This window comes from Salmo trutta, chromosome 19, assembly GCF_901001165.1.
Source record: "Salmo trutta chromosome 19, fSalTru1.1, whole genome shotgun sequence".
NCBI lineage: Eukaryota > Metazoa > Chordata > Actinopteri > Salmoniformes > Salmonidae > Salmo > Salmo trutta.
Window position 1 is genome coordinate 15,502,210 of NC_042975.1, and position 19,959 is coordinate 15,522,168.

The 19,959-nt window shown below is 42.0% G+C and overlaps 1 protein-coding gene across 1 annotated transcript in view; it reads right to left on the reverse strand.

Moving 5' to 3' along the window:
* clmpa (CXADR like membrane protein a) overlaps positions 1-18,246 on the reverse strand; it is a 121,770-nt gene extending 103,524 nt beyond the window's left edge. The window contains exon 1 of the mRNA XM_029699877.1: positions 17,746-18,246. Within this exon, the coding sequence (XP_029555737.1) occupies positions 17,746-17,776 (31 nt within the window). The 5' untranslated portion in view covers positions 17,777-18,246. The remainder of the gene's footprint in view (positions 1-17,745) is intronic.
* Between the last annotated feature and the right edge of the window lie 1,713 nt (positions 18,247-19,959).

Consider the following 19,959-nt stretch of genomic DNA (forward strand, 5'->3'; position numbering starts at 1 on the left):
CTGTGACCAAACTCATAAATGACAAGGTTGGATTAGCTGAACTTTCCCCAAAATGCTTTTTTCCCTCACTGACTAGCCAACTTGTTTGGTTTGAAATGCTCCAAGGCATACTCCAGCAGGTATGTCTCACTGGTCACCCCCAAAGTCAATTCCTCCTTTGGTCGTCTTTCCTTCCAGTTCTCTGCTGCCAATGACTGGAACGAACTGCAAAAATCTCTGAAGCTGGAGACTCATATCTCCCTCACTAGCTTTAAGCACCAGCTGTCAGAGCAGCTCACAGATCACTGCACCTGTACATAGCCCATCTGTAAACAGCCCATCTATCTACCTACCTCATACCCATACTGTATTGATTTATTTATCTTGCTCCTTTGCACCCCAGTATCTCAACTTGCACATTCATCTTCTGCACATCTACCATTCCAGTGTTTAATTGCTATATTGTAATTACTTTGCCACCATGGCCTATTTATTGCCTTAACTTACCTCATTTGTACTCACTGTATATAGACTTTTTATTTTCTTTTGTTCTACTGTATTATTAACTGTATGTTTTGTTTATTCCATGTGTAACTCTGTGTTGTTTTATGTGTCGAATTGCTATGCTTTATCTTGGCCAGGTCGCAGTTGCAAATGAGAACTTGTTCTCAACTAGCCTACCTGGTTAAATAAAGGTGAAATAAAAACAAAACTGACTATATCATGAGGCAAACCGTGTTGTTTCTGGCACTTGGGCCGGGCTGCATGGCCTGTCTAACTCACTGCCATAATGCAAATAATGAACATTCAGTCTCATCACCCCATGGACAAGCAGGCTAATTGTGGTGGCGTGCCCCGCTCTTGGTCTCTCCCGACGGTTCAGCGAGACTGGGACATTACCACACACGTGTCTGAAGGCATGACCTGTAAGGATCTATGTGTAGCTGGTGCAGAGGAGTCAGGCGCAGGACAGCAGAGATGAGTAAATAAAAGTAACTTTACTCAAAGTCATCAAAATACAAGAGAATTACCAAGCCCACAAATACGGACCACAATACAACAAACATGGGGAACAGAGGGTTAAATAATAAACAGGTAATTGGGTGAATGAAACCAGGTGTGTAAGACTAAGACAAAACAAATGGAAAATGAAAAGTGGATCGGCGGTGGCTAGAAGGCCAGCGACGTCGACTACCGAACGCCGCCCGAACAAGGAGAGGGACCGACTTCGGCGGAAGTCGTGACATGACCTGATGACAAACACACAAACAACATAGTTCAGGAGGACTTTCAGGATGACTAACATTACTTTCTTTCGTATTGCTGAATCCCGTATGAACGTAAAACATTTCACATGATAATGAAAAAAAGTAGTTTTCTAAATCAATAAGTAGGCTATAGCCTAGGCCTAACTGTAGCCTTCTTGGATGAGATTACAGTGTTTCTTGCAAGTTGCAGCAAATACCTAAAACTGTAGTCTATAGGGTGTTCACCCATTAAATTATTTAATTCAATGTTTCCAAAATAAATATTAATTCAATGGAGAATTGCATTAAAAAAATAATAGTCCAAACCCTTTGTCTCTACCATGTATTGTTCACAAGTTATGAATCACACTTGTGTAAGATGACGCCGGAGCCATTTCACATGCCCCCAACCGATTGTGTTTTTTGTTCGTTTTTCTGCGTTGTTTGTAACTTATTATAATTTCTTTACTCTTTTTGTACATATTGTTGCCGCTAACGTCTCTTATGACCGAAAATAACTTCTGGACATCAGGACTGCGATTACTCACCACGGACTAGCAGAATCTTTTTTCTTCTTTCACAACTTTGACGAGCCCGAGGCGGAGGATACACGGCTCCCTCGGGAACAGGCCCCGACCCCAGTGATCTGCGTGAAGAGGAGGCTGAGAAAGAGAGACCGGAGAGCGGGCTGCCTTCTGAGAAGTCGGAGGCGATCGTATAAACTCCCACTTCCCTCAATTCTGCTAGAAAACATGCAATCTTTGGACAATAAAATGGACGAGTTATTGGTAAGATTAAACTACCAACGGGACATTAAAAACTGCAACATCTTATGCTTCGCATTGTCGTGGCTGAACGATGACAATATCAACATACAGCTGGCTGGTTATACGAGAGAACAGCGGCGTCTGGTAAGACAAGGGGTGTCGGTCTATGTATTTTTGTAAACAACAGCGGGTGCACAATATCTAAGGAAGTCTCGAGCTATTGCTCGCCTGAGGTAGAGTTTCTCATGATAAGCTTCAGACCACACTATCTACCGAGAGAGTTTTCATCTGTATTCTTTGTAGCTGTTTACATACCACCACAGTCAGAGGCTGGCACTAAGATAGCATTGAATGAGCTGTATTCCGCCAAAAGCAAACAAGAAAACGCTCACCCAGAGGCAGCGCTCCTAGTATCCGGGGACTTTAATGCAGGGAAACTTAAATCAGTTTTACCAAATTTCTATCAGCATGTTAAATGTGCAACCAGAGGGAAAATAACTCTGGACTACCTATACTCCACACACAGAGATACATAGAAAGCTCTCCCTCGCCCTCCACTTGGCAAATCTGACCATAATTCCATCCTCCTGATTCCTGCTTACAAGCAAAAATTAAAGCAGGGGGCACCAGTGACTAGATCAATAAAAAAGTGGTCAGATTAAGCAGATGCTAAACTACAGGACTGTTTTGCTAGCACAGACTGGAATATGTTCCGGGAATTCCTCCAATGGCAATGAGGAGAACACCACATATGTCATTGGATTCATCAATAAGTGCATCGATGACATCGTCCCCACAGTGACCGTACGTACATACCCCAACCAGAAGCCATGGATTACAGGCAGCATCCGCACTGAGCTAAAGGCTAGAGTTGCCGCTTTCAAAGAGCAGGACTCTAACCCGGAAGCTTATAAGAAATCCTGCTATGCCCTCCGACGAACCATCAAACAGGCAAAGCATCAATATAGGACTAAGATTGAATCGTACTACACTGGCTCTGACGCTCGTCGAACGTGGCAGGGCCTGCAAAGCATTACAGACTACAAAGGGAAGCACAGCTGCCCAGTGACACGAGCCTACCGGACAAGCTAAACTACTTCTATGCTTGCTTCGAGGCAAATAACACTGAAACATGCATGAGAGCACCAGCTGTACCAGAAGACTGTGTGATCACGTTCTCCGCAGCCGATGAGATAAGACCTTTAGACAGGTCAACATTCACAAGACCGCAGGGCCAGATGGATTACCAGGACGTGTACTGTGCGCATGCGCTGACCAACTAGCAAGTGTCTTCACTGACATTTTCAACATCTCCCTGTCCGAGTCTGTAATACCAATATGTTTTAACCTGTTAGGGCTAGGGGGCAGTATTTACACGGCCGGATAAAAAACGTACCCGATTTAATCTGGTTACTACTCCTGCCCAGTAACTAGAATATGCATATAATTATTGGCTTTGGATAGAAAACACCCTAAAGTTTCTAAAACTGTTTGAATGGTGTCTGAGTATAACAGAACTCATATGGCAGGCAAAAACCTGAGAAGATTTCATGCAGGAAGTGGCCTGTCTGACAAGGTGTCGTTCTTCTTGTCTCTGTTTATTGAAGACTGAGGATCTTAGCTGTAACGTGACACTTCCTACGGCTCCCATAGGCTCTCAGAGCCTGGGAAAAAGCTGAACGATGTCGAGGTAGCCTCTGGCTGAAACACATTATCGCCTTTGCCAAGTGGCCGATCAGAGGACAAAGGGCTTAGGCGCGTGTCCGAGTCGACCCAGTGATTTATTTTCTTTCGTCTGTTTACCTAATTGCAGATTCCCGGTCAGAATATCATCGCTTTTTTACGAGAAAAATGGCATAAAAATTGATTTTAAACAGCGGTTGACATGCTTCGAAGTACGGTAATGAAATATTTAGAAATCTTTTGTCACGAAATGCGCCGTGCGCATGACCCTTATTTACCATTCGGATAGTGTCTTGAACGCACGAACAAAACGCCGCTGTTGGAACATAACTATGGATTATTTTGGACCAAACCAACATTTGTTATTGAAGTAGAAGTCCTGGGAGTGCATTCTGACGAAGAACTCCAAAGGTAATCAAACTTTTCTAATAGTAAATCGGAGTTTGGTGAAGGCTAAACTTGCTGGGTGTCTAAATAGCTAGCCCTGTGATGCCGGGCTATCTACTTAGAATATTGCAAAATGTGCTTTCACCGAAAAGCTATTTTAAAATCGGACATATCGAGTGCATAGAGGAGTTCTGTATCTATAATTCTTAAAATAATTGTTATGCTTTTTGTGAACGTTTATCGTGAGTAATTTAGTAAATTGTTGGTAAATTCGCCGGAAGTTTGCGGGGGGTATGCTAGTTCTGAACGTCACATGCTAATGTAAAAAGCTGTTTTTTGATATAAATATGAACTTGATTGAACAAAACATGCATGTATTGTATAACATAATGTCCTAGGTGTGTCATCTGATGAAGATCATCAAAGGTTAGTGCTGCATTTAGCTGTCTTCTGGGTTTTTGTGACATTATATGCTAGCTTGAAAAATGGGTGTCTGATTATTTCTGGCTGGGTACTCTGCTGACATAATCTAATGTTTTGCTTTCATTGTAAAGCCTTTTTGAAATCGGACAGTGTGGTTAGATTAACGAGAGTCTTGTCTTTAAAATGCTGTAAAATAGTCATATGTTTGAGAAATTGAATTAATAGCATTTCTAAGGTATTTGAATATCGCGCCACAGGATTCAACTGGCTGTTACGTAGGTGGGACGATTTGGTGCCACCTGCCCTAGAGAGGTTAAGCAGTCCACCATAGTGCCTGTCCCCAAGAACACTAAGGTAACATGCCTAAATGATTACTGATCCGTAGCACTCACGTCTGTAGCCATGAAGTGCTTTGAAAGGCAACACCATCATCCCAGGAACCCTAGACCCACTCCAATTTGCATACCGCCCCAACAGATCCACAGATGAAGCACTCTCTATTGCACTCCACCCTGCCCTTTCCCACCTGGACAAAAGGAACACCTATGTGAGAATGCTATTCATTGACTACTGCTCAGCGTTCAACACCATAGTGCCCTCAAAGCTCATCAATAACCTAAGGACCCTGGGACTAAACACCTCCCTCTGCAACTGGATCCTGGACTTCCTGACGGGCTGCCCCCAGGTGGTAAAGGTAGGTAACAACACATCCACCACGCTGATCCTCAACACAGGGGCCCCTCAGGGGTGTGTGCTCAGCCACCTCCTGTACTCCTTGTTCACTCATGACTGCACGGCCAGGCACGACTCCAACACCATTATTAAATTTGCCGATGACACAACAGTGGTAGGCCTGATCACTGACAACAACGAGACAGCCTATAGGGAGGAGGTCAGACACCTGGCCGTGTGATGCCAGGACAACAACCTCTCCCTCAACGTGATCAAGACAAAGGAGATGATTGTGGACTACAAGAAAAAGAGGACCGAGCACGCCCCCATTCTCATCGACGGGGCTGCAGTGGAGCAGGTTGAGAGCTTCAAGCTCCTTGGTGTCCACATCACCAACAAACTAACATGGTCCAAGCACACCATGACAGTTGTGAAGCAGGCACGACAAAACCTATTCCCCCTCAGGAGACTGAAAAGATTTGGCATGGGTCCTGAGATCCTCAAAAGGTTTTACAGCTGCCTCATCGAGAGCATCCTGACTGGTTGCATCCCTGCCTGGTATGGCAACTGCTCGGCCTCCGACCACAAGGCACTACAGAGGGTAGTGTGAACGGCCCAGTACATCACTGGGGCCAAGCTTCCTGCCATCCAGGACCTCTATACCAGGCGGTGTCAGAGGAAGGCCCTAAAAATTGTCAAAGACTCCAGCCACCCTAGTCGTAGAATGTTCACTCTGCTACCACATGGCAAGCGTTACCGGAGTGCCAAGTCTAGGTCCAAGAGCTTCTACCCCCAAGTCATAAGACTCCTGAACATCTAGTCAAATGGCTACCCAGACTATTTGCATTACCCCCCCTCTCCTCTTCACACCACTGCAACTCTCTGTTGTCATCTATGCATAGTCACTTTAATTAACTCTACCTACATGTACATGTACATTGACTCTCTACCGGCACCCCCCTGTATATTTTGTTATTTTTTACTGCTGCTCTTTAATTACTTGTTACTTTTATCTCTTATTCTTATCCCAATTTGTTTGAAACTACACTGTTGGTTACAGGCTCGTAAGTAAGCATTTCACTGTAAGGTGTTGTATTCGGTGCATGTGACTAATAACATTTGATTTGATTTTGAAGTTACGGACTATTTACTCAGAGAATTTAGCATGATTAGAGTGAATATAATGTCATTATGGCCATGGTCAAAAAGTGGTGGCTGCTCAATAGAACTTTGTCACTGCTCCAGCTAACTTTGAATGTCAACTGACAAGCTAGCTAGTGGCTGCAGGGTCCTGTGTGATAACATGTGGTTTTTCTCAATGAAATCCTTAGAATACAACATGAAATAGGATCTATATATTTATTAATTTACAAAGCTAAAAGACTGAATTTCAATATCTTACCTCCCAAAGACAATCCGTTGCAGTTTTCATGGTGTTTTTCTGAATCTTTCCCTTTAAATCGCTATAGAAACACCCCCCCGCACTTAACGTTGATTGACCAGGGCTAGAGAAATAAAAAGCCACAGATATGGGCTGCAGTCCAAACGGGACTTCTGAAACTCTTCTGAAACTCATCAGTCTATTCTTGTTCTGTGAAATTAAGGCTATTCCATGCGAGAAATTGCGAAGAAACTGAAGATCTCTTACAACGCTGTGTACTACTCCCTTCACAGAACAACGCAAACTGGCTCTAATCAGAATAGAAAGAGGAGTGGGAGGCCCCGGTGCACAACTGAGCAAGAGGACAAGTACATTAGTGTCTAGTTTGAGAAACAGACGCCCCACAAGTCCCAAATCCATTCAGCTGATGTTCTGAAAGAGCTGCAAACTCTGGACCCCTACAAATGAGCCGGGCTAGACAATCTGGATCCTTTCTTTCTAAAATTATCTGCAGAAATTGTTGCAACCCCTATTACTAGCCTGTTCAACCTCTCTTTCGTGTCGTCTGAGATTCCCAAAGATTGGAAAGCAGCTGCGGTCATCCCCCTCTTCAAAGGGGGGGACACTCTTGACCTAAACTACTACAGACCTATATCTATCCTACCCTGCCTTTCAAAGGTCTTCGAAAGCCAAGTCAACAAACAGATTACCGACCATTTCGAATCCCACCGCACCTTCTCCGCTATGTAATCTGGTTTCAGAGCTGGTCATGGGTGCACCTCAGCCATGCTCAAGGTCCTAAACGATATCTTAACCGCCATCGATAAGAAACAATACTGTGCAGCCGTATTCATTGACCTGGCCAAGGCTTTCGAACTCTGTCAATCACCACATCCTCATCTGCAGACTCAATAGTCTTGGTTTCTCAAATGATTGCCTCGCCTGGTTCACCAACTACTTCTCTGATAGAGTTCAGTGTGTCAAATCGGAGGGCCTGTTGTCCGGACCTCTGGCAGTCTCTATGGGGGTGCCACAGGGTTCAATTCTTGGGCCGACTCTCTTCTCTGTATACATCAATGATGTCGCTCTTGCTGCTGGTGATTCTCTGATCCACCTCTATGCAGACGACACCATTCTGTATACTTCTGGCCCTTCTTTGGACACTGTGTTAACAACCCTCCAGACGAGCTTCAATGCCATACAACTCTCCTTCCGTTGCCTCCAACTGCTCTTAAATATAAGTAAAACTAAATGCATGCTCTTCAACCGATCGCTGCCTGCACCTGCCCGCCAATCCAGCATCACTACTCTGGACGGTTCTTACTTAGAATATGTGGACAACTGCAAATACCTAGGTGTCTGGTTAGACTGTAAACTCTCCTTCCAGACTCACATCAAACATCTCCAATCCAAAGTTAAATCTAGAATTGGCTTCCTATTTCGCAACAAAGCATCCTTCACTCATGCTGCCAAACATGCCCTCGTAAAATTGACCATCCTACCGATCCTCGACTTCAGCGATGTCATTTACAAAATAGCCTCCAATACCCCACTCAATAAATTGGATGCAGTCTATCACAGTGCCATCCGTTTTAGCACCAAAGCCCCATATACTACCCACCACTGCGACCTGTACGCTCTCATTGGCTGGCCCTCGCTTCATACTCGTCACCAAACCCACTGGCTCCAGGTCATCTACAAGACCCTGCTAGATAAAGTCCCCCCTTATCTCAGCTCGCTGGTCACCATAGCAGCACCCACCTGAACCACGCGCTCCAGCAGGTATATCTCACTAGTCACCCCCAAAGCCAATTCCTCCTTCGGCCACCTCTCCTTCCAGTTCTCTGCTGCCAATGACTGGAACGAACTACAAAAATCTCCGAAACTGGAAACACTTATCTCCCTCACTAGCTTTAAGCACGAGCTGTCAGAGCAGCTCACAGATCACTGCACCTGTACATAGCCCATCTATAATTTAGCCCAAACAACTACCTCTTCCTCTACTGTATTTATTTATTTTGCTCCTTTGCACCCCATTATTTCTATTTCTACTTTGCAACTTCCACTGCAAATCTATCATTCCAGTGTTTTACTTACTATATTGTATGTACTTCGCCACCATGGCCTTTTTTTGCCATTACCTCCCTTATCTCACCTCATTTGCTCACATTGTATATAGACTTATTTTTCTACTGTATTATTGACTGTATGTTTGCTTTACTCCATGTGTAACTCTGTGTTGTTGTATGTGTCAAACTGCTTTGCTTTATCTTGGCCAGGTCGCAATTGTAAATGAGATCTTGTTCTCAACTTGCCTACCGGGTTAAATAAAGGTTAAATAAAATTAAAAATAAATAAACTGGCAGCTTCATTAAATAGTACCCACAAAACACCAGTCTCAACGTCAACAATGAAGAGGCAACTCCAGGATGCTGGCCTTCTAGGCAGAGTTCCTCTGTCCAGTGTCCGTGTTCCTTTGCCCATCTTAATATTTTATTGGCCAGTCTGAGATATGGCTTTTTCTATGCAACTCTGCCTAGAAGGCCAGCAACCATGAGTCACCTCTTCACCACAGCACCTTCTATTGAAGAGTTGATCTACAGCTATTAATTTGGTCTCCCATCCAGTGCTTTAACTAAGCCCATCCCTACTTAGCTTTGATGTTTGTCACTGATTACTATCAATGTACTAGTGTGAGAATTTTTATTGAGAGACCTCTTCATAACAATATACTATTGTGAGAATTATTATTGAGAGACCTCTTAATAACTCAACATACTGAGTGTACTAAACAGGAAAACCTTCCTAATACTGAGCTTCACCCCCGTTTGCCCTCAGGACAGGCTCAGTTCGTCGGGGCATGGACTCTACATGATGTTGAAATCATTCCACATGGATGCTGGACCATGTTAACTCCAATGATTGCCACAGTCATTTCAAGTTGGCTGAATGTCCTTTGGGTGGTGGGCCATTCTTGTCACTTGACTTATTCCACATCTTGTTGTGTTAAAGCCTGAATTAAAAATGTACTAAATACATCTAGATTTTTTTCTCAACCATCTACAGACAATTCCCCGTAATGACAAAGTGAAAACAGGTTTTTAGACATTGTTGCAAATGTATTGAAAATTAAATGCATAAATATCTCATTTGCGTAAGTATTCACACCCCTTTGCTATGACACTCCAAATTGAGGTCAGGTGCATCCACACTGGGCGAAAAGGGTCCATATCAGGGGATATCTTTTTATGACACGTTTTTGATATTCTACAGCAGGTATTCCCAAACTTGGGTCGCAATGCCATCGGGGGTACGCCAAATAAAAATGTGATTCACGTAAAAATATAAGAAAAAATAAATTAATATATATATATATATATATTATTTAAAAAAAATATTCTTCACATTTTCAAACAGTGCATTTCTATTTTCCAACGGGGCTATACATTTGGGTAGCCTCGTCGTAGCCTCGCCTGAGTAGCCTCGTTTCACTTCCAAAAATAAAATTAAACCATCTAGTGTTCACCGAAATAACAACACAATGTCAAATACAGGTAGCCTAGTCAAATAATTAACATCCAATCACATTAACCGTTACTCTCTCGCAGGAAACCTTCACTCTTGTGCAGACATTTAGAAACGAAACATGACAATTTGAAAAATTGAGTGAGAATAAAGACGACTTTCAAGTTGTAAGACATGCATAAAAGCAACCGATACCATTAATAAGAAGGGGCTAGAAGAGTCTTATATGGTGAGCTACCGAGTGGCTAGGACAGGCAAGCCCCATACTATTGTGGAGGACTTCATTCTTCCTGCTGCCGCGGATATGGCTGGAACAATGCTGGGGGAAAAGGACAAAAAAACTATACAGACAATGTCTTCATCAAACAACACTGTTTCACAATGCATCAGTGACATGGCAGGAGATGTACTGAAACAATTACTGCTTCACATACAAGCCAGTGAATTATATGCGTTACAGCTGGATGAGTAAACAGACGTGGTGAACCTGGCACAGCTCCTGGTATATGTCCGTTATGTTAATGTGGGTCAATTAAGGAAGACATCCATCTTCTGCAAACCACTGGAAACCAGTTCAACATGAGAGGATATTTTTTAAGTACTGGACAGCTTTGTGACATCAAATGGACTTTGGTGGTCAAGATGTGTTGGTATCTGTACTGATGGCGCAAAAGCCATGACAGGGAAACATAGTGGAATGGTAACGCAAATGCAAGCAGTTGCTCCCGACACCACTTGGGTACACTGTAGCATCCACCGAGAGGATCTTGCTGACAAGGGAGTGTCCAAAAATACATTTTGGACACTACAGTGAAAATGGTTCACTTTGTTAAAGCAAGGCCCCTGAACTCTTGTATTTTCTGCATTATGCAATGATATGGGCAGCGATCATGTAACGCTTTTACAATATACAGCAGTGCGCTGGTTATCAAGGGGCAAAGTATTGACACTTTTTGTTTTAATTGAGAGACAAGATTAAAGTTTTCTTTACTGACCATAATTTTCACTTGTCTGACCGCTTGCATGATGACGAGTTTCTCACATGACTAGCCTATCTGGGTGATGAAACTTGACTAGCCAATCTGGGTGATGTTTTTTCTAACCTGAATGATCTGAATCTAGGATTACTGGGAATTTCCGCAACTATATTCAATGTGCGGGACAAAATTGAGGCTATGATTAAGAAGTTGGAACTCTTTTCTGTCTGCATTAACAAGGACTACACACAGGTCTTTCCATCATTATATGAGTTTTTGTGTGCAAATGAACTCAAGCTTACGGACAATGTCAAATGTGATATAGCGAAGCACCTGTGTCAAGGCTGGCTCAAGGAAGCAGGAGAGGTAGAGTCAAGCGCAGGAGACAGTAAATTCTTGAACACACTTTAATCCGTATGTACAAAAATAAAGATAGTCCAAACACGGTAGGGTAGGGCGTCAAACAGTATCGCGCTCCAAAACCCTTGTAGACGTCATAAAATGGGACGCAGCCCATAAATACCTCTGCGGTGATAAAACACAGAACCAACCACAGGCAGAGGGAAAAAACACACGTTCCTCAAGAACCACAAAACCTGACAAGGAACATAATCACGCACAAACACAGACATACCTCGCTAAACTAAATAACCTCCCCTACTAATAACTAACCCAAAACAGGTGCGTGCCTACCTAGACCTAACCAACAGAAAGTGAAACAAAAAGGATCGATGGCAGCTAGTAGGCCGGCGACGACGACCGCCGAGCGCCGCCCGGTCGGGGAGGGGCGCCACCATCCGTCGGTGTCGTGACAACCTGAGTGAGATGGGTGCACAATTATGCAGGTACTTTCCCGAAACGGACAACACAAACAACTGGATTTGTTATCCCTTTCATGCCCTGCCTCCAGTCTCACTTACCGATATCTGAACAAGACAGCCTCATCGAAATTGCAACAAGCGGTTCTGTGAAAATATAATTTAATCAGAAGCCACTGCCAGATTTCTGGATAGGGCTATGCTCAGAGTTTCTTGCCTTGGCAAATCGCACTGTTAAGACACTGATGCCCTTTGGAACCACGTACCTATGTGAGAGTGGATTCTCGGCCCTCACTAGCATGAAAACTAAATACAGGCACAGACTGTGTGTGGAAAATGATTTAAGACTGAGAGTCTCTCCAATACAACCCAACATTGCAGAGTTATGTGCATCCTTTCAAGCACACCCTTCTCATTAACCTGTGGTGAGTTATTCACCATTTTTGATGAACAAATAAGGTTTTATATGTAAGATGGCTTAATAAAGAGCAAAATTAATGATTATTATTATATTATTATTTGTGCCCTGGTCCTATAAGAGCTCTTTGTCACTTCCCGAGAGCCGGGTTGTGACAAAAACACACTCATTCTTATGTTTAATAAATGTATCATATAGTGTGTGTGTGTGGCAGGTTTACAATGATTGCAAAAAACTAAATATGAGAGTTCACTGACCCTGGTGCCAGAGGGGGTATGCAGCTGGAGGTTGAATGATTGAAGCGGTACGGGACTATAACAAGTTTGGGAACCACTGTTCTAGAGAACCATTTTCAATGCATATTTTGAGTTTTGTGGATATGCACCATATCTCGAAAAATTCTGAATCCAGATGGGTCTTTTAGACATATATGACATTGGGATTACTCCAAATATCACACATACAGTTGAAGTTGGAATTTTACATACACTTAGGTTGGAGTCATTAAAACTCGTAACAAGTAATTTTTTCAACAATTGTTTACAGACAGATTATTTCACTTATAATTCACTGTATCACAATTCCAGTGGGTCAGAAGTTTACATACAGTAAGTTGACTGTGCCTTTAAACAGCTTGGAAAATTCCAGAAAATGATGTCATGGCTTTAGAAGCTTCTGATAGGCTAATTGACATCGTTTGAGTCAATTGGAGGTGTACCTGTATATGTTTTTCAAGGCCTACCTTCAAACTCAGTGCCTCTTTGCTTGACATCATGGGAAAATCAAAATAAATCAGCCAAGACTTCAGAAAAAAAATTGTAGACCTCCACAAGTCTGGTTCATCCTTGAGAGCAATTTCCAAATGCCTGAAGGTACCACGTTCATCTGTACAAGCAATAGCACACAAGTATAAACACCATGGGACCACGCAGCCGTCATACCGCTCAGGAAGGAGACGCGTTCTGTCTCCTAGAGATGAACGTACTTTGGTGCAAAAAGTGCAAATAAATCCCAAAACAACAGCAAAGTACCTTGTGAAGATGCTGGAGGAAACAGGTACAAAGTATCTATATCCACAGTAAAACGAGTCCTATATCGACATAACCTGAAAGGCCGCTCAGCAAGGAAGAAGCCACTGCTCCAAAACTGCCATAAAGAAGCCAGACTACGGTTAGCATCTGCACATGGGGACAAAGATCATACTTTTTGGAGAAATGTCCTCTGGTCTGATAAAACAAAAATAGAACTGTTTGGCCATAATGACCATCATTATGTTTGGAGGAAAAACGGGGGAAGCTTGCAAGCCGAAGAACACCATCCCAACCGTGAAGCACGGGGGTGGCAGCATCATGTTGTGGGTGTGCTTTGCTGCAGGAGGGACTGGTGCACTTCACAAAATAGATGGCATCATGAGGAGAGAAAATTACGTGGATATATTGAAGCAACATCTCAAGACATCAGTCAGGAAGTTTAAGCTTGGTCACAAATGGGTCTTCCAAATAGACAATGACCCCAAGCATACTTCCAAAGTTGTGGCAAAAGGGCTTAAGGACAACAAAGTCAAGGTATTGGAGTGGCCATCACAAAGCCCTGACCTCAATCCTATAGAACATTTGTGGGCAGAACTGAAAAAGTGTGTGCGAGCAAGGAGGCCTACAAACTTGACTCAGTTACACCAGCTCTGTCAGGAGGAATGGGCCAAAATTCACCCAACTTATTGTGGGAAGCTTGAGGAAGGCTGCCCAAAACGTTTGACCCAAGTTAAACAATTTAAAGGCAATGCTATCAAATACTAATTGAGTGTATGTAAACTTCTGACCCACTGGGAATGTGATGAAAGAAATAAAAGCTGAAATAAATCATTCTCTATAATATTACCCTGGCATTTCACGTTCTTAAAATAAAGTGGTGATCCTAACTGACCTATGACAGGGAATTTTTACTACGATTAAATGTCAGGAATTGTGAAAACTAAGTTTAAATGTATTTGACTAAGGTGTATGTAAACTTCCGACTTCAACTGTAGACATTTCCTATAGCCAGATATGGACTCATTCAATATTCTGAGATATGTGACATCCTATTTTCTCACCTCATGTTGACAAATACTGACTGTATACATCACATACAGTGTATTCGGTAGGTATTCAGACCCTTTGACTTTTTCCACAATTTGTAACGTTACAGCCTTATTCTAAAATGGATTACATAGTTTTTTCCCCTCATGAATCTATGCACAATACCCCATAATATCAAAGCAAAAACAGGTATTTAGAAAAATTTGCAAATGTATATAAAAAAATGAAATATCACATTTACATAATTATTCAGACCCTTTACTCAAACGTTGTTTAAGCACCTTTGGCAGCAATTACAGCTTTCGAGTCTTCTTGGGTATGGCATTACAAGCTTCGCACATCTGTATTTGGGGAGTTTCTCCCATTCTTCTCTGCAGATGCTCTCAGGCGCTGTCAGGTTGGATGGGGAGCATAGCTGCACAGCTATTTGCAGGTCTCTCCAGAGATGTTCGATCGGGTTCAAGTCCAGGCTCCTGCTGGGCCAACACAATTGTTTTATACCCTTCCCCAGATATATGCCTCATCACAATTCTATCTCGGAGATATACGGGCAGTTCCTTGGACTTCATGGTATAGTTTCTGCTCTTTTTTTATATACATTTGCAAATTTTTCTAAATACCTGTTTTTGCTTTGACATTATGGGGTATTGTGTGTAGTAGATTCCTGAGGGGAAAAAACTATGTAATCCATTTTAGAATAAGGCTGTAACGTAACAAATTGTGGAATAAGTCAAGGGGTCTGAATACCTACCGAATGCACTGTATGTTGAAAGTTTCCAAAAGCACAGTGGTCTCCATCATTGGGAAATTGCAAAAATATGGAACTCCCCAGACTCTGCCAAGAACTGTCCGTCCGACCAAACTTGGCAACCGGGCAAAAAGGATCTTGTTCAGGGACGTGACCAAGAACACAATGACCACTCTGATAGAACTACACAGTTCCTTGGCTGAGATGGGAGGACCTGCCAGAAGGACAACAGTCTTTTAAATCACTTCACCAATCTGGGCTTTATGGGAGAGTGGCCAGACAGAAGCCACTCCTGAGAAAAAGGCACATAAAAGCACGCCTGGAGTTTGCAAAAATGCACATGAAAGACTCAGAGACCATAAGGCAAAAGATCATGTGGCCTGATGAGACAAAAATGTTACTATTTAGCCTGAATGCAAAGCGCTATGTCTGGCGAAAACCAGGACAGCTTAACACCCGTCTAACACCATCCCTACCGTGATTCATTGTGGTGGCAGCATCATGCTTTGGGGATGCTTTTCAGCGGCAGGGACTGGGAGACTGGTAAGGATAGAGGGAACAATGAATGGAGCTGAATACAGACAAATCCTTAATGAGAACCTGCTTCAGAGTGCAAATTACTTTAGGCTGGGGTGAAGATTTACGTTCCGGGACAATGACCCCAAGCATACAGCCAAACAATGCTGGAATGGCTTCAGAACAAGAATATCAAAGTCCTTGAGTGGCCAAGCCAAAGCCCAGCGTTGAATCCTAATGAAAATCTGTGGAAAGACTTTCAGATTGCTGTTTATCACCACTCCCCATCTAACTTAACAGAGCTTGATCAAATCTGCAAGGAAAAATGGGAGAAAATCCCCAAATCCAGGTGCAAAATTGATACATACATACCCAAGACGACTCAAAGCTGTAATCGCCACCAAAGGTGCTTCTACAAAGTATTGACTCAGGGGTGTGAATACTTCTGTAAATTAGATGTTTCTCCATTTCATTTTCAATACATTTGCAAAAGATTGTGCGTAGATGGGTGAAAGATGAAATCCATTTGGGGTGGCAGTTAGGCTAGTGGTTAGAGCGCTGGATCGAATCCCCGAGCGGACAAGGTAAAAATCTGTCGTTCTGTCCCTGAACAAGGCAGTTCCCTTGGTAGGCCGTCATTGTAAAAACAAATTTATTCTTAACTGACTTGCCTAGTTAAATAAAGGTTACATTTTTACAAGTTTTTATTTTTATTTAATCCATTTTGAATGGATTAACAAAATGTGGAATAAGTCAAGGGGTATGAATAGTTATTGAAGGCACTGTACATGTCTTCTTATGTAATCATAGAAAGTGTGCATGTTCAATATAGCATGCATAGGTCGCAGGTCTGTGAGATCTTCACAATTGCTGTAATAATCTGCGCAGAATCTTGAACAACATTGGTCACTTGCATGCACTTTTAATGTAATCTCAACTGCAATCCAGGTCATTTGGTTGTGCTATTAGATGTAGCATAGTGATAACACATTAAGTTGTTTTATAAATGCAACATATCTGTCATATTCCAATTTGAACTTTGGTGCGCTTTTAAATGGCTGAAAGTGATAACACATTTTGATGACAATGAAACCAAAAAATCTGACATTGTTTTTCCATTTGAATTTGGTTGTGCTTTAGATGGTTGAAAGCATAATGATAACACAATGGGAAATCAACAAACTTACTGCTGTCTTTTTGAAAGGTTGAAATCTCATTGATCAACATCTCAACCAAATATTAGACACATTTCTACATTGAAATGATGTGGTGTGCTTAATGGGAAGTCATTAAAATAGTCTAAGCCAATACTTTGATAGGACTATAAATTTACCAAAGAACAAACTCAAAATCACAAAATTGTCATGTTGTCAACAATTTAATGATCAACATCTACAATGATGTCTGATACAGTTATTATTTCCCCATGTGACACACAGGCTTCCTGAAACACACTCATCAACTGAAACAATGAATATAGAAGTTATAACTCCTATAATAAACAATAGTCTATCAAATGAGGAAGTATAAGACCTAATATGTTTATGATCCTAATTCCAGCAATGTAATTACCTGTAAGCTAGGCTATTAGATCCCCAATAGACTACCTAATGGTAATACGTTGTGATATCTTTCCAAGCTGTTTCTTCATCACCTTGTATAGGCAACAGAAGCTTTAAAAAAGCCTAAAAACACAATAGGCCTAGCTATATACATTTTAAGGTGTGTTCACAATACCTGTTGGACGCTCAAATCAATCAACCTTAGGGCAACTTGAACATGCATGAACTCATGAATACGCAAATGTAATGATTGTCTAGGCCACATTATTTATCATTAATTTGATGATGCTTGATGAGCTTCAAAAAACACAATAGTTAAGTTTTCAGATATGCTTGGGATGTATGGAAAGGTTCTTGCAATGGGGGGATCTTTAACACATCTTTAAACTGCGACGGCATTGTAAAATATTATTTTGATTGCAATACCTATCATCCAAATTGCTATAAAGCCCAGAATAAAGCATAGGCTACTATGCTAGTTCCTTGTTAACATGGATTGCGCTACACTTTTGCACATTCTTATTTAATTAATATAACGGCGCGTGGCTCATGCACTGAACTTACCCAGGAACAATGTGTGAAATGAGCCAGACATCACGACTCTCAGCTGGAGCGAAAATTCCACAAAAACCAGCAGAACACGACGTCTTCTTTCTTCCCTAAAATGAGTTTAAGTCATATACCTGTGCCCTCAAATCTGAATGAAATTGGAATAGTGCGAAATGTTGGTCTATAGGTAGGCTACAACGCATATCACACATGTCCTTGTGCTCATTCAAAAATAGAGCCGCACATTTTCATTGTTTCTCGCAGAACACCCGGTATCTTAGAGTTGCCTTGCACTACACTTCACGGAGGATACATGTCTGCGGTCGTGCAGGGTCCGTACATATGCCCCCTCACTCTCTCCTCTTTACACAGTTGCGAGCGAACACCGCACACATGCCCTTCCGGTGCCAGTGCGAGCGGTTTCACACCAACACATTTCCTACGGGACAAGAAGCACAAATATGATTGGCCACTCATCACATTTGCAAGGTACAGTACTACAGCAGCATCACCGTGAACAAAGAGCACTGGAGTTGGAGTGACTGCAGTGGAGAGATCTCAAACGAAGCCCTCACAAAAATAGAGATTTCCACAGCATATTATAACATTATGAAAGGGACAAATACCACGCTATATACACATGCATGTTCAGGTTCACTTTAAAAATAGATGTCAATGTGACTTCCCTGGTTAAATAAAGCATTCAAATAGAAATATTTATTTGTTTATTTTGATGATATTTTCATCACCAAGCACTGTAAAATCATATGCATAAATTGATGATGATGATTACATTTTCAGATGCCCAATTATGGTAAAGATAATATTCAATCTACTTTATTTAGAAATTAGGGAAATAACAACCCTGATCTATGAGTCACGAACTGAACATTTCAGTACCTGATCTGCTTGTTTTTGGGTATGTCATTCCCCTTCTCTGTTGGTGCTGAATGGGCATTGGAAGGGTAAGTAGTGGTGCTGCTGGTGACTCCCATAGTGGAGATCACAGTGGCATCCAAAGTACTTCACTACAGGGGCTGACTGGGACCAGAAATGGCTAATTATTAGCCAAATAATGATAATTATGTGCAAAACCCCCAATTTAGACTGGCCCACTGGGCTAAAATGGACCAGCCCATCTGGCCTTTGCCAGAACTGCCCTATAGACATTCTGTCTCTGCTTCACTATCTATCAGTCCTTCCTTTGTTTTTCCACAGGGTTCCATTCAGGCAATACAATTGTTATTTTGTTCTTGCTTCGTGACTTCTATTTTCAGAATTGGATTTCCTCACACGCAGCTTGGCCTATGATGTATTGCTTTTGCTGATATGTACCAGAGCAAGCACAGCAGTCATGGCTGGATTACTAAATCCTTGATAAAACTGCAAATGACTGGCAGCTCGCAGTCTTCGATCTAGCCACAACAGAATGAGGCTGTCATAACATGGGCACCGTACGCATGACATATTGTCAAATCGTTCTATAACTTCAATTTCTAGCAATTACTAGATAGCTTTTAATTTCACCCTGTCCATTGCTGATGAGAAGTCTAGCACCACCAGAATAAACGAGAAAAGCTGAACATGATCTTAAATGTGTTGACTGTGAATCTGTCTTGAAATAGCAGAGTGTGGAACAAAGACCTGGGCTCATTAAAAATGAATCAAGGGTATATCGGCCCTCATGTTTTCCCCCTGCTCAGGGATTCTCAGTGTGGATCAATGAAGGCTGAGGACATTACCATCTCTCCCAATAATAAAGCTTCACTTATTATAGCAACCCTTCCAAAATGCTAAGAATGATCATTACAAAGTCCAGCGCCAAATTACAGCTTGGTTATACAAACATAACAAAACTATTATTTCTAAACAGACCTAAAAGTCATTCATCTACATTGGGCAAACAGATGAAACGCCGGAACAAAGGAGTCACATTTCATTCCTGTCATGATTGAGCACAAAAGTGAAAATCGAGAGAGAGAAAATATGATCTCCTTCATTGTTTTTGTCAAGAGTGTCAAGAATGAAACCATGAGAGAGAGAGAGAGAGAGAGAGAGAGAGAGAGAGAGAGAGATATACATACATACAGACAGAGACAGGGATATATCCAAACTGAGAGCAAACCTCAGCAGTTTATAGGATGATGATGGTCTTTACTCTTGCCCCAACTAATCTCAGCCATACCATAAAGACTTGTCTACATACTGGACATGATCTCTCACCAAACA